Below are 15,984 nucleotides of genomic sequence, written 5' to 3' on the forward strand. Positions count from 1 at the left end.
ACAATTTCCCCAGAAGATCGTTTGCTCAAATGAGGCAGCAGTCCATCCTTCATGCTCAACTTCCCCACCTCTCGCTTTAACTGGGAGAGTTCTGGACTGGCATGTTTCTCTACAGGCCATTTTCCATCTTTGATAGCCTGTATGGCTGGTCCTATAGCTGAGTCCCCTTCCTGTGCCCCCTTAAGTTCCTGCCTTGAAATCTGTTTCAAGGTATCTGAGGCCAAGAAGGTTGAATGAGCATAAACATCTGGAATGCACCGAGGAGATGCTCCCAACTGATCGACACACCGCAGGGGATGGGTAGGAGTCTCAGGGGTGCAGACACGCTGGCATATGGCCCTCACACCAGTCTGTGATAATTCCTCCATTCTTCTGAGCTCTTTTCGTCTGGTACCAATCTTGATAATAGATCAGCATCTATGTTGTGATGGCCAGGACGATACTGTAAATCAAACTCGTACGTTGACAAGGCAGCTAGCCATCTGTGCCCTACTGCGTTGAGCTTTGCAGTGGAGAGCACGTACGTAAGAGGGTTGTTATCTGTACGTACTGTTAATCTGGCCACATACAGATAATCATGAAGTTTGTCAACTACAGCCCATTTTAAAGCTAAAAACTCCAACTGGTGGACAGTGTAGTTTTTCTCTGACAGTTTCAGATTTCTACTTGCAAAGGCCACTGGTCGCAAACCCTCTGTGTACTCTTGGTAGAGTACTGCACCAAGTCTCTTCAAGCTTGCATTCAGGTGCAGGATGTAAGGCTTTTGGGATTTGCAAATGCCAAGACAGGTTCGTGCGTCAGGCAGTGAATGATCTGTTGGAATGAACTGGTGCAAGACTGATCCCATCTGTCCCCGAATGCCTCTGACTCTTTCAGATAGATCTTACTCCTGTCATGAGCAGTTTTCTTGCTCTTTTGGGTTGGAGCTTAACCTTTTGTGAGCTCTGTCAGGGGTCGAACAATGGCTGCATAATTGGCTATGAATCTTCGATAATAGCCGCTGAATCCTAAAACGACTGTAAGGTCTTCAAGTTTGTTGGTTGAGGCCAGGTTGTGACTGCCTCGATTTTTTCGGAATCAGGAGCAACACCGTCAGCGGACACTATGTGCCCAAGGTATTTCACGCTCGGCCAACAGACTTGGCATTTGTCAACAGACAGTTTCAGTCCAACCTCTCCAAGACGATCCAGCACCTTAAGTAGTCTTTTCTCGTGCTCGTCAAGAGTCCTTCCGAAAACTATCAAGTTGTCGAGGTAGACCAACACCTGCAGCAAGTTCCTGTCGCCTACTGCCTTCTCCATTAACCTCTGAAAGGTCGCCGGAGCTCCACTTATGCCCTGCGGCATTCGCTCGAACTGGTAGAAGCCTAACGGACAGAGGAATGCCGTTTTCTCCTTGTCCTCTTCAGTCATTGCTATCTGGTAATAGCCGCTTCTGAGGTCCAGGACAGAGAACCATTGGCTTCCTGTCAAGGCGTTCAGCGCATCGTCAATACAAGTTGTTGTGTATTGATCTGAGATGGTACGACTTTTCAGAAGCCTGTAATCAATGCACATCCTAATGGTTCCATTTTTCTTCCTAACGACAACTATAGGGGAAGCATAGGGACTTCGGGACTCTGATATGGTACCGGCCTGCAGAAGTTCTTGAAGGTGCTTGCGCACATCTTCAATGTCTGCCGGTGCCAATCGACGTGAACGCTCACGGAACAGTCGTGCGTTGGATAGTCGGATATGGTGTTCTACCCCTTTGGCTAGGCCAACATCCCACTCTTCCATTGAGAAGACATGGGACCTTTGTGACAGCTTCTCACAAAGTCGGGTCTTCCATTCTGTCGAGATTGGTGAGTCTCCGAAGTTGATCATACTTACATCAAACTCTGATGAAGTTGTTTCTTTGGGAGGGATGGTAGCGATTGAATCAACCAGGTGCATGTGGCCAATCACTGTTCCCATTGGTATGGCTGTCTCTCAAAGAGTCATTATTTATCCATACTCTGAAACTATTGATGTCCATTGCCTGACTGCACACAACCATGGCTTGAAATGTCACACCAGCTGGAAGTGGGGTTATTGGGGAGGAATCTACCATCAATATTTCCTGGTCAACAGCATGCATGAGCTCGATTTTGCAAACAGCCTGCATATCACCACCAGGGGGTATAGTCAAAGGACCGGGTCCTTGACACCTCACACAGCCAACCTCATCTCCTCCCTCCTCCAGCACTTCTGGAGGAGCCTGGTCGCATGTTTCATATGCTTTGATGCCCAGGGTCTGAGTTATATCAATTCCACTGTCCCTGCATTGCTTCACTAAGCGTCTAACATGACTGGCATTTGTTCCAACAATGACAGAGGTCTGATCTGCCGTCTTGGGGCTCGGACATATGAGGGCGAGAACCGTCACAGTTTGAGGGGTACCCAAAATTTCTGCAGGATACTCCAGGTCTACCACTACGTAGCCACGGTAGGGATAGCTGCCTCTGGATTCACTTAAACCCCAAAGTGCCAACCGGAGACAGGTTGAATGGGTATATCTGGCAAGTACTTTTGGTACCAGGGCTCAAATATAATCCTCACCAGAGACCCACTGTCTAACAGGGCGGTGCAGGGTTGACCACTAACTTTCAACTTGACGAGACTAGGTGGCCCAACCAAACCGTCAGGGATAGTTGTACTCTGCACAGACACTGCACTCTTCTTCAACCCACAGTTTACATCATCAGCTGTGACATCTCTTGTCTGTTGCTTGTCTTTTAGTGGTCCACGGGGAGAACGGGAGTCATATTTTGAAGCTTCTACTTTTGAGACTGCAGCTGCAGCCTCTTGGTTAGTTGCCTTATGGGTGAACTTTGTTTGTAGCCGCTTCATTTCCTTTCTCAATGCCTTTAGCTCAGAATCAGGACCAGGCTCACTGTGCAGAGATGCATTGAAAGGCGTTTTCTCAACATGTTCTAGCATGGACTGATCTGGCCTAGTCACCACAGCAGCTACTAGGGCCTTGAGCTCTTTTAGTTCTGCCTTTAAGCCCTGGATTTCAGCCTGTTTAGTATCAATCTCTGGCTTCACATGAACACTTTGCACAGCGGGGTTGAGCCTTTTCCTTGAGGCCTCATACTCCTCTTCTGTCCTCAACTCTTTCAACAGCTGAAGAAAAGTTGGCGGCCTGTCTCTCCTCTCTCTTAGGCGGAGATTGACCAACATCAAGTCAGATGCTACAGCACCTCTCAACAGCTGCTCTAAGCGTACTTTATCTACTCTGTCCAGCATGACACCACCTTTCTTAATCAATCTAGTGACCGCTCAAGACGCCTCAGGAAGTCGGACAGCTTTTCACCTGATTGCTGCTGCTTTAAGCGAAACGCCAAGTACAGATCATCTCCAGACTCTGCTGTCTCAAACACATGCTCAGCTGCCTCAAGGCACTGTTCTGGGCTAACATCCGGATTGCCGGCTTTGGCTGCTTTGACTATTTCCAGCGCAGGACCTTTTAGACTCTCCATTAGCCTACGCCTTTTCTCCTTAACAGAACAGTCACACTCCTCGACCATAAGCTGTGCTTGCTCTAGCCAGTGTTCAACCTGCTCTTCACCTGCTGGAGTGGGCAGGGTTCCAGAGAAAACACATAAGCGGCGATAGCTTCCATTATCAATATTGGGCTTTGACTTATCGAGCAAATCACCAAGTGCACGCAGAATGGACTCAGTTTGGCTACTGGGGGAAACTGGAGTAGGGGAAATGCTCTGGGGTTTCTCCCCTGTCCTTTCCTCAGCCTGCTGCGCTCCGGCTAACAACTCACTGAAGTTATCTACCGGTGCATGTTAGTAATGCGCGATATAAACGATATACGATATAAACGATAAAAAATGGCCTACGATAGAGATTTTAATTCTATCGCTCTATCGCGATAATGCATGTTGATGACGCAAACTACAATGTTTAATTTTTGGTTTGGTGCAATTCCTTTTCACATTGCAATTTTCGCAACAGTGCCAGAATTCGTCAACAAACCTGCATGTGTGCAAAGAACGTTAACCCATTTGTACCGGCTGCTGTGCGGCGCAACATTGTATCTAGTAGATACAATGTTGCTCCGCGCAGCCGGTACAAATGGGTTAATGGTAAACACGCATTGATGCGCAATCCGGTCTTAAAGGTAAACACGCACAGATGCGTGGTCCGGTCTGAATGGGTTAAATCATTGGACAAAAAGGTCTGGGGCGTTGTAAAGCGTTAAAGAAAAAGGGGGGGGGGGGGGAAGCACCGGTGAAAGTAAACAATCATGGATATCCAGCGTGATATATATTGATCTGCGGACTGGTCCAACTCCTTCTCCCTCATCCTGACTCGGAATGTGTTAAATGCATCGGCATTTTTAAGTTATGTTTTCCAGCATACTTTTTACTTGCTTTTGTCGGACCGTCGGGTGGTGGCTCAACATGGAGCAAAGAGGAGACGGAATGTCTTTTGCATATCGGACCCAAATATCCAAAAGACGTTCCGTCTCCTCTTTGCTCCATGTTGAGCAACGTCTCCGAGACCACCTCTCCGGCTGGGTCAACCTCCTTTTGATGGTTAAAAATATCACGTAATTGACAAAAATCTTAACACTCAATGATCGATCATCAATTAATCATGCCCATCCCTAATTGTCAGTACAGTGTCTGTTCCTTATCTAGAAAGACACCCGTTTTTCCTGTTCTCTGCATCTTGGGTGGCATTTAAGAACCAAGGACATAAACTAAGTGTAGTGCCTTTTAGAATGGTTTCCACTAAAGGAAAGAAACCCAATACTAATTTTATTTATCTGCAACATTATGTTGTATGATTACAGTGTTTCACAATAAATGTTCTCGAAATGACATACTATATTTCTCTTTTTTAAAATACATTTAGCAGTTTGGCTTTCCTTAGGGTCTATGTAACCTGTTCTGAAACGGTTATTTTATGATTTTATATCGTGATATATATCGTTATCGCAAGAGGCTGCAATGTATATCGCAATATGGATTTTAGGCCATATGGCCCATATCTACTGCATGTAGGGCTCCACCTACTATGATAATAGGCCACGCCTCATTACCATCAGTAGGCATCACTTCAGCAGGAACATTTTCTCTCTTTAACTCTTCACGACACTCACACAGGATCATATACCTGTTGCGCCTCATGTTGTAATTCCTACCTCGGACACGAACACGGCACAGACATTTAACTGTGTGCAGGGTCTCTTCAATTTGAATCGAATGAGAACCATAAGTGCATGAGCCTCATCCAATATTTCTCCAAGGCACCAGCCCTTTAGCTCTGACACAAGCTCAGCTTGACTTTCCATTCTCAAATATTTGTCAAAAACAGAACAAAAAAAAAGTGTATACTGCAGCTTTAATTTCACTAATTAACTGGTACTGGTCATCTTGAAACCCAAACTAATCCCAGCGGGGCCTCCATTTTATGTAGCCCTTTTACCCCTATAATAAAGAGGGCAGGGCCCTAGGTTCTTCAATCAATCTTAAATTATTAGTTTTGATTTCCTATATTATGCTAACCATATAACACCAGCACCCTTATTAAATATTAACCACTAAACACACACAATATCCACACTACACGTATTTAGCAAACCAACCAACAAAAGGGTAAGTAGTTAAAACGTTTACTTATTTGAGAACAATATAAGTGCATGTCATAGATCCCATATCGCACATCTTATTACCATACAGGCTACAAATAATTAACATTACTAACTAAGCCGGCACATAAAAGAAACAAAATAAAACAATCCTTTACAAAAGGAAACCCCGTTGCAGGCCTGTTGATGGATAGTCCTCTTCGCTCCTCCAAGCCAAGAGAACTCGGTCGCCTACTCACACGTCCAGGAAAACCCGATGGGCGTCCTTGAAGGTCCGTGGAAGTCCGTGAAAGTCCTGAGGAAGTCCGTGGAAGTCCTGAGGAAGTCCGTGGAAAGGACACAGGCGCTCCTCACTGCTTGTCGCGTGATTTCCTTCGCCCGAGCCCTGTCAGCCAACCCGCGTGGTCACACCCGCTATCTCGTGTGGCGGTCCCTCGGAAACCCCGTGGCAGTAGCGTCGCTGGCTGCGTTAGTTAGCAGGCCACTGTTCAGCTACTTCTCTCAATTAACTGACCGGGTCGTATGTGAACCGGTCCGGTGGAGCTTTCAAGTTTTCAAGTTCGTGTTGAAATTTACTTTCATTTACCAGACACAATCTTCAATCTTATGGGTTCCAGCACGTCTTCCCTTTTCTCCACTTTCCCGCCTTCTCCACATTCACCCGCAAACACCTTATTGCGCCCCTTCTGGTTGGATGGCCATATAACAGTTCAATTAAGCAAAGGATATATACAACATTTACAATACATCAAATAACATTAACAAAGTTTGCAACCATTACACAAACGTCAACAAAACATTATGAAAATAATAAACTCTTATATAAGATTGTTTATTATTTTAAATAACCAGAACCCGAATTTCAACTGGGATACATTTACATACAGTATATCTGTTTCACAACTGGACTCCATGGCTAACTACAGGTCCACCTAGCAAAGTGCACTTATTTCTAGTGAGGTAGTGCTTTGTACAGCACTGGTTTATCACTGGTATGCCAGCAGTGACCCAAAATAGGCTATAATAACCACTTTGTTCAGCAAGATTTTCCTCAAAGTAGAGGTATGTGATGTGTATTTTACAAGAACGGCATTGAGCAGAAATAACTTGAATCACCGCCATTCATTTCAGTCTTTGTGACTGGTTAAGTCTATAGTTGATTATCCCAGCGGCAGATCGTTCCTCAAACCATCAGCTTTTTCTGGGGACAAACAGCTTGAAAACAACAGGGAAAGAAGAGAGAGAAGAAAAGAACCATCTCTCCCTCTAAACCCATTTGTTCTTGCTCCCTTCATCTCTCCGCAATCCTCTGGTCTGAAAAGCCTTTGTCTGTCGACTTGCAAAAACTGGAGTTGATTTATGATATCGTGTTAGGATGCTTTGACAGAATGCATTCCTTAGCATGGGTGTACTGGGGGAATGGAACCCCTCACCCTGGCCGTGTGAATGCCTCGCTCTACCAGTGGAGCGAGACAGTAATACATTACTTTTGATTAACTTTTCAACAGTTCTGTCCTCAAGTGTTGAACGTTTTAGTGTACCACATTACGCTTGTCTATAAGAGAGAGTAAGAGACAGTAAGAGAGAGAGAGAGAGAGAGAGAGAGAGAGAGAGAGAGAGAGAGAGAGAGAGAGAGAGTTATTGTATATGAATAAAAATTGACCCTCTTTCACTCCTCCACTAAACCTGTTTCCCACTCTGGAATCTGGATGTCAATGTCAGGACACACACACACACACACACACACACACACACACACACACACACACACACACACACTACACACAAATACACACACACGCACGCACACACACACACACACACACACACACACATACAATAACATCCCAGTTACACATGCTGAAGTGCAATTGTCCCTTCTGCGTGTTATGGTATAAATTCAAAATCGTCATGCTGATACATGTATCTATATCTATCTATATATCTATATATCCAAGCGCTCAATGGTACACATAGCACCTGTTCCCTATCTCTTTCCTCCAACGTTGTGCACATTCAACTCACGAACTCAAACATACACATTCTGTCTCCCATTTCTCCTTCTTGTCCTCCAGATGATATCCGGTTCACATCGCTCCCAGCCAAGTTACATAAGCCATTGGACGGGGGAGAGTGAAGAGGGGGGGTGAGGAGCCATGGGGGCAAGGAGGAGGGGGGGGGGGGGGGGTGTTGGCCAGCCTACCAGCTCTCCCTGACCTCCCACCAGCGGGGGGGGTTAGTGCGGTGATGGAGGGGGCCGTCAGCCCCATGCCAGCTGCTTCTCCCTCCAACACACGCACACACATGCGCACACACAACTCCCGACCCCTCTCCCGTCTCATCATGTATTCAAGCATCCCATTTGTTTCTCCACCTCTCCCCAGCTCCCTCCATGATGCATGGACGCTTCACTAATCATCATTTTCATTCACCTTTACCTGCGGGATCCTCCCCCCTGTCTCTGCGAGGATCCCAGCGTTTTGTTTGTAAAAACAGAATAACTAGTTTACAACAAACATTTGTGAAGATACAGCAGGAAGTGAGGTGAGCAGAGGGAATAATTAGGCATGACGACCTTAGCACAGGTGCGGATGATTAGTTGGTGTCCGGTAAGGAAACATTTACATTTTAGGGATTTTGCTGATGCTTTTAACCAAAGCAACTAACAACGATTCAATCACACATTCACACACCGATGGTAGTGTGTCAACAGGACGACAGCCAGCTCATCTGAAGCAGTCAGTCAGACAACTCAACACTCAGCTAGGAGGAGCCGGGGATCGAACTAGCAACCTTCCGGTTACCAGTCAACCCGCTCTACCTCCCGAGCTACTGCCACCCCACTCAGCACCGTGTGTGGCCGAAGCAGAGCGCCTAGAACAGCTGGTGTATAGGATACAAGAGCTGGGTGGATGCAGGTTGGAGGGCTGCTCTGATACGACAGGACGTCTGTGTTGAAATGAACAATTAGTGCGGTAGTGGAGCTGTAAAACACCTGGCAAAGCGCTGGGGACCCTCAGCCAAATGAACCTCCTCCCCATTCATCCTCCAAGGCCTCTCTACCGAATGGATCAATTAGAGGGGAAGGACGGAGGAGGGAGGAGGGAGGAGGGAGGAGCAGAGACAGTAGAGGCAGGGGATGGGTGTGAAGGGAGTAGGGTGGTCCAGATGAATGGTTAGATGGATGGATTTATGCGGGCTGGATGGATATTGAGCAGTCAACTTGCACTTTCAAGTCATTTTTTCCCCGGCAACTGTGATTGTGTGTGTGTGTGTGTGTTTGTTTGCACCACTGTCAGTAGACCAACTGACTATTGTGGTAGACGTGGCATATTTCCCTGTGTAATGTACGTGTGTGTGTGTGTGTGTGTGTGTGTGTGTGTGTGTTTGTGTTTACAGCTGAGTCATACAGTTATACATTAACACACACACACACGCACGCACGCACGCACGCACGCACGCACGCACGCACGCACGCACACACACACACACACCTGTACTGCCTCCTATACCAGTAGATATATGTAAGTCAGGCTGCCACAAGCAGTGAGTCAGCACGACAGGAAACAGTCAGTCATATACGCAGCCAGTCAACAAGTACGGTGCTAGGAATCCAAACCGCCACTTTCTGCTCTATTATTAATCCCATTGGCTGCTGATCTAGACCTTTCTGTGGCCTCCTTAGCATACGCCGCCGCAGTGAGGCGCATAATTACTGCATGCCCACAGAAACCCACCGAGACCGCCCCCTGCTGGAGGTCAGGGGAGGTCAGGGTGCCCTTTCCCTCTCTCCCTGGGCGGCACGCTCAATGCAACACATCTGCTCGGTTCGTTCAGCCAACATGAAAATAGGAAGAACATAGATTTGAGTTGATGTTCATGTTATGTTTCAGCGCCCTGTAAACTGTTTTGAAAATTAGCTTGGAAGGTGGAGATGTTTTTGTGTGCGTGTGTGTGTCTGATTGTGTGTGTGTGTCTGATTGTGTCTTTGTGTGTGTGTGTGTGTGTGTGTGTGGGTGCCTGATTGTGTGAGTGTGTGTGTGTGTGCGTGTGCATGATTGTGTGTGTGTGTTTATGTGTGTGTGTGTGTGTGTGTGTGTGTGTGTGGGTGCCTGATTGTGTGAGTGTGTGTGTGTGTGCGTGTGCATGATTGTGTGTGTGTGTGTGTGTGTGTGTGTGTGTGTGTGTGTGTGTGTGTGTGTGTTAAAGAAAATGGGCATGAAGGGGCAGGCTTGCATCTCTGAGATTGCTGAGGATAAGTTGGACAGTGGATATCGCAGTGTATGCCGATAGCAAGGGATCTTGGGCTGACTGGAGCCGCCTTGGTAGAAAGCTTGCATTCTCACACTACAGAGGATAGGCCTTTCAGCCAAATACACACACACACACTCACACACACACACACACACACACACACACACACACACACACACACACACACACACACACACACACACACACACACACACACTCACCCTATTCAACATCCTGAGGGTATAGGTAGATGATTGATACTCCATTACAATGATGTCAATCACTCTCACCACCACATCCCGCCTACACCGCGATGAATACAGAAACTAGCTAGGAAAGTGCAAGATTCATGACTTCTCCACAACTTAACTGAAAGTCTCTCTCTTCCTCACTTGCACTTTCTCTCGCTCTCATTCTTTTGCCCTTCTCTTTCCCACCCTCTCTATCTCTCTGTCTCTCTCTGAAAACCCCATTCAACACAATCACAGGGACGGCCACAGTTACAGCACAGATGTAAGGAAAGTGCACACTGTCTCACACACACACACACACACACACACACACACACACACACACACACACACACACACACATGCACACGTGTAAACACGTACTCAGTTCCAAATCACTCTTCATTGAAATCACAGGATACCAGTTGTGCCAAACGGTAATGCTATTTTCCCATACGTCCTAATCCATGCCAATCGCGTTTTCAGGGCAGAGAAACACTTACAACAATAAAGAGCTAAAAGGCCCAGGAGGATTGTGGGGGATTCCAGGCTGAGGGCAGTCATTACCCCATTATCGGCAAAGACATGGTGGCGGTAACCAGCATTGCGGTAATGAGTATGTGTGTGTGTGTGTCTGTGTTTGTGTGTGTGTGTTTGTGTGTGTGAGCATTTGTGTGTGTTTGTTGTGTGGTTCACACCTGTGATTCAAATGCTTTGTCGAGCGCTTTTGTACGTACATCAGCGTGTGCACATTAACTAAGGACATTCATATCAATTGTTGGAGTACATATTTTTCGCGCCCAAAAGAGAAACACTAAGAAATCTCTATAGCGGCCAAAAAAAACAGCCGGCCTACAAAGGTGAGAAGGATTGGAGGGAGGGTGCTTCTTTAAACGACAGGACCAGCGCGTGCTCCTTGTATACAGAAGAAGATCGATCCTCATCATCATCATCATCATCATCATATTTTCCCACTAGACGCATTAGTGGCCTTTGGGGGCTCCTGCTTGAACCTGTGGTCCAGCAGTCGCAGGAACTGTGTTCTCTTCATCATCATTCTCCTGGCCTGCCGGACATCCATGTCCAGCAGCCTCTCTATCCCAGTCCAAATCTGTCTTGGCATCCTCAGGTCAGTAGTTTGCCATTGTCCAGTTCACATACATGACCTACATATATAGTATGTTGTAGTTAGCAAAGGTCATAGATCCTAACATAGTCCGGCTCTTTACCCTGCCTTGTAGGGTTCCCTGTGGTCCGTTACATAACACACTGTGTCTGACCGCAGCGCTGCCATGACGAGGCAGACAGCTGTTGAGTCACTGATGCACGGCGTAATGATGGCAGACGGACAGGTCAGACAGACGGACAGAGGGACGGACAGACAGATAAGATGGGTCAGAGAGAGCGACAGGATGTAGAAGGACAGACAGATGGATCAGAGAGAGCGACAGGATGGAGACGGACAGACAGACAGATGGGTCAGAGAGAGCGACAGGATGTAGACGGATATACGGACGGCTGTGGTGGGGACACTTGGGGATGATTCACGGATCAAACAGGGAGAGGGACAGCCAGACAGACAGACAGTCAGCGGACAGCAGACAGCAGACAGACAGGCGGGCAGGAGTGGGCAGATGGTGACTAAGCGGATGATCAGCGGACGACATTTGCAAACACAGAACTGTGGAGAGCGTCGCTCACCAGTGGCACCGTAAGACTAAATGATTATGATATATAAAAAAATACCACAACACAGCAAACAAGAAGGTTGTACACAAGCATGTCAGCAAAGAGTATGTGTGTGTTAGGGTGTGTGTGTTTTATTCTCTCTCCCTGTCACGTTCTGGTTGCAATCCATCTGTCCGTCCATACGTCACTATCTATCCATCCATCTATCTATCTATCTATCTATCTATCTATCTATCTATCTATCTATCTATCTATCTATCTATCTATCTATCTATCTATCTATCTATCTATCTATCTATCTCTCTCTCGCTCTCTCTCTCTGTCAGTCTGTCTGTCTGTCTGTCTGTCTGTCTGTCTGTCTGTCTGTCTGTCTGTCTGTCTGTCTGTCTGTCTGTCTGTCTGTCTGTCTGTCTGTCTGTCTGTCTGTCTGTCTATTCATCGACGTGTCTCGCTGTCTGAATCCTTGTGTTTGGTGGGAGTCCGATGCATGTTCTCTCGGAGCAGTGAGGGGAACCAATGTGAACGAGAAGCTGACCCTGTTGAAAAGCATGCAATAACACCAACCACTCTGGAAGCTAACTCTATTTTGTACGGTTTCGAGTAGGTGTGTGTGTGTGTGTGTGTGTGTGTGTGTGTGTGTGTGTGTGTGTGTGTGTGTGTGTGTGTGTTGTGTGTGTTTGGGCATCAGACAGACCTTGAAAACAAGTGTGCTGGCTTGTTCAACTACAGAATAAAATCGGATGAAAAAGGTTTTGAGGAAAGTAATGAATAAAAACATTTTGTTTATGCATGCAAAAAGAAACCTCGATGGCCGACCTCAAAACCTCCAGTTCTGAGACACACACCCTCCGATAAGCTGTGTGTACGCGTAGTACTCTGTGTGGGGAAAGTGCTCAAGTTCAAAGCAACATCAGCATGGGTATGGGAGTGAGTGTGTGTGCCTGCTCCTTCATGTGTGTCTGACCATGCATGGGTGTGTGTGTGTGTGTGTGTCTGATCATGTGTGCATGTTTGTGTCAGTGTGTATGTATGTATGTGTGTGTGTGTGTGTGTGTATGTGCGTGCATATGTGTCTGACCATGTGTGTGTGTGTGTGTCTGATCAGGCATGTGTGCATGTTTGTGTGTGTGTCTGTGTGAGTGTGCGTGCATGTCAGTCGGACCATGCATGTGCGTTTGTGTGCCTTACAGAAGGAGCTGCCTTCGTCCTTTGTGCCTTCCATGGTGCCATCGGGAAGCATCTGCAGGTAGAAGCCGTGGCGGCAGTATAGCCGCGTGACCACGCCCTTCAGCTGGGGCTCTGTGGAGAGGAGGGGAGAGGTTAGTGCACGAGGCCATCGCAGATGTACACGTTCACACACAGTGAGCGTAATGCAGCATGCAATGTGAAATGCGGTCATTGGCAAATGTGTGTGTTAGGCTTCATACATTGTGAACATTGGAGACATTTTTGTGGTTTTAGTATTTACGAACCCAGAACCTTCCAACATACACGGGGGCACTGGGAGAGGTAGGGGTTCAGGGAGACGTAGGGGGTTAGTTGAACCTTCCCTGGTGGAAGGGAATACTTAACCAAACAGACGGCTGGTTTTGAAATTTACTCTGTCCTTTCGCTCAAACACTGTGTGTGCATATGTGTGTTTCTGTGTGTGTGTGTGTGTGGGTGTGTGTGTGTGTGTGTGTGTGTGTTCGCTTTGTGTGTCAGCAGTGGCCTTCAAAGGATTGATGGGACCACGATGCAAACTCTCTCTGCAAGTTGACAGAAGGAAAACAATGTGTGTGAGTGTGTGTGTGTGTGTGTGTGTATGTGTCTGCGTGTATGTATGTATGTGTGTAAGCACAGAACATTCCTGTGTGCGCTTGTGTAGGTGAAAAATTGATTCTGACTCAAATTCCACCTTTATTTTATCCTTGGCCTGTCATTTACATACATCACAGTGATCGGGGGAAGAAATCCACCCCTCTCTCTCTCTTCAAGAACTCGTTGTTTGACTCATACTTGACATTTGTTTGGGCTATGTATTCGTCTATTGACTTCGAATTTCTGTTTACATTTCTATGAAGTAAAAATTATCAATTGACTAAATAAAGACAGGGATGAATAACAAAAGTAGCCATGGCTCCATTGTCTCTTGGTAGTTTGTTGTAATCCATTGGTTGGTCATTAACGTGGGCAATGTAATCCTTATAGTTGCCGAGCTCGAATTAGACCGCCGGTATGTGGGTAAAAGAGTGAATACACTCCTTGTCGGCGCTTTAAGCATATTTTAGCAATTCATAACTGGCTACGTTAGCCCTGCTCAAGCCAACCCCCATGCTCTCAATCCATACAGGTCTAGTTAAAACAGATGTATGGGTGTGGATTAAGTTTTTAAATGTAACACTTATGGTCACCCTTGAATGAGCTACCACTGACATGGGGGTTTGTGTGAGTGAAGCCATCATTCAGGTCTTAAACAACCCTTCCATGTGTGTGTACGAGGGATGGAGCCAATACGGTATCCGGCAAAGCACAAATAGTGGGATTTCCAGAATATGTATTTTATACAAATATTAAAAGAATTATTTGTATTCGGGAAGTATGTTTTGGTTCATTGGCTGGAAAAATTATCATTGGGCGGGTACATACAATATGGGCTGGTTTTTAAAGACACTGGGGGGATCATTCAGATTATTTTTACAAACATCAATCAATACCAATAGACGTGATCGATTTGACCCAATAACGTTAGCATTAAGGGGTGGGAGATGGGCACGTGTCCAATAGTAATTAGGGGCAAGGCCAAAATACTTCTCACTTATACCTCCCTGCTAGTTGTTGGGGAGATTTGGTTAATGTACTTATTCGTCAAGCTGGTGTTGACTGGACATAGTTCTCTGGTTTATGTTCTTTAAGTTCTTGAAAGATGATTTCAAGTTGATGTTATTCATCATCTTCTTCTGATCATTTCATACATGACTATTTTGAGGATTGTTTCATTTCAGCTCATTTACCAAACATACATTTTCTGTGGCTGTGTCCATGCACACGGTGTGTGTGTGTGTGTGTGTGTGAGTGTGAGATAGCGTTAAGTACCTTGTGTACAACCTAACGTTATAGCTATTACGTTAATTAGGTTGCATCAGGGGTTTATTGTTCTCACCCATTGGTCTTTTACAAGCCTATTTGGTGTGTTGTGCATGAATGTCATCTCATTGAGGTAAGACACATTGCTGCTGTCATTGTGTTCTGTACATTGACCTTGTGAGGTGTACATGCATGTGTGTGAGAGATATATGAAAGATGTTCCTTGTCGTCCAAATAACTTCATAGTTAATAATTAGGTTGCATTTAGGTGTGTCTTTGTGTATTTGCCCTTGCAAAATTGTATCTGGTTGAACAGTTTACTGGCTATATACGTTTTGGAAGTATTTTTGGCTAATTGGGTGGTTTTTAGACTGTAGTTGGGCTGGAAATTGCCAATCCGATCGGGCAACACTGGACAGGAATACAGGAGCGTGGGGGGGAGAGAGGGCAGAGCCGACTAAAGAGTAGTAATGCAGGCATATTAAAATAGAAGCAGAACGTAGTACATTGATGCACCACTGTGTTGTTTCTGATCCGTTTTCTTTTTACCTTAACCGGTTTGCTGAGTCTATAATAACATTACTTATCTTCTCTGTTCCTGTTGGAACCTGCACTGTGTGAATCTCTAAGCTGTATGTATTGCTCTGGCAGTGTAGTTAGTTCCCCTACCTGCTGTGCTCATTGCTCCGTCAGCCTGGGTGTCATCAATAAGAACGCTTATTTGACTCGGAGTTCATTAGGCTAGCATTCCCTAGTTAGCCTTTTTCTTGTTTGTTTCATATTCTGTCTGTTCAGCGTCCTCCAATTAGGGCAGGTTCACAGTGTTCACAGTCATTTATTAGTTAGAGTTTTGTTTATTGGTTTGAGTGTGGATTTGGAACCGAATGTTAGTTTTAAAAGGATTCTCTCTTCAGGTATTTTTATGGTTTTACATTTACGTTAAACATACACGTTTATTTCTGGGTTTCTGAAGACATTAAACCAATATTACATTTAAAGGTAGGATTGGCGGTACCTTGCAATGATTGGACAAAACGTTGCCTTTACTACACATACATACACACATGCAAACACATATTCAGACACACTCACAAAAAAACAAACATACGCACAA

The 15,984-nt window shown here is 45.8% G+C and overlaps 1 protein-coding gene across 1 annotated transcript in view; it reads right to left on the reverse strand.

The window, feature by feature from the left end:
* The window catches only part of fgf11a (fibroblast growth factor 11a), a gene marked incomplete at both ends in the record, with an annotated part of 80,310 nt that overhangs the window by 25,104 nt on the left and 39,222 nt on the right, over nt 1–15,984 (reverse strand). The window contains one exon of the mRNA XM_079758483.1: nt 12,993–13,103. Within this exon, the coding sequence (XP_079614609.1) occupies nt 12,993–13,103 (111 nt within the window). The remainder of the gene's footprint in view (nt 1–12,992; nt 13,104–15,984) is intronic.

The sequence above is a fragment of the Pollachius pollachius genome (assembly GCF_949987615.1).
Source record: "Pollachius pollachius genome assembly, chromosome: 20".
Lineage (NCBI taxonomy): Eukaryota > Metazoa > Chordata > Actinopteri > Gadiformes > Gadidae > Pollachius > Pollachius pollachius.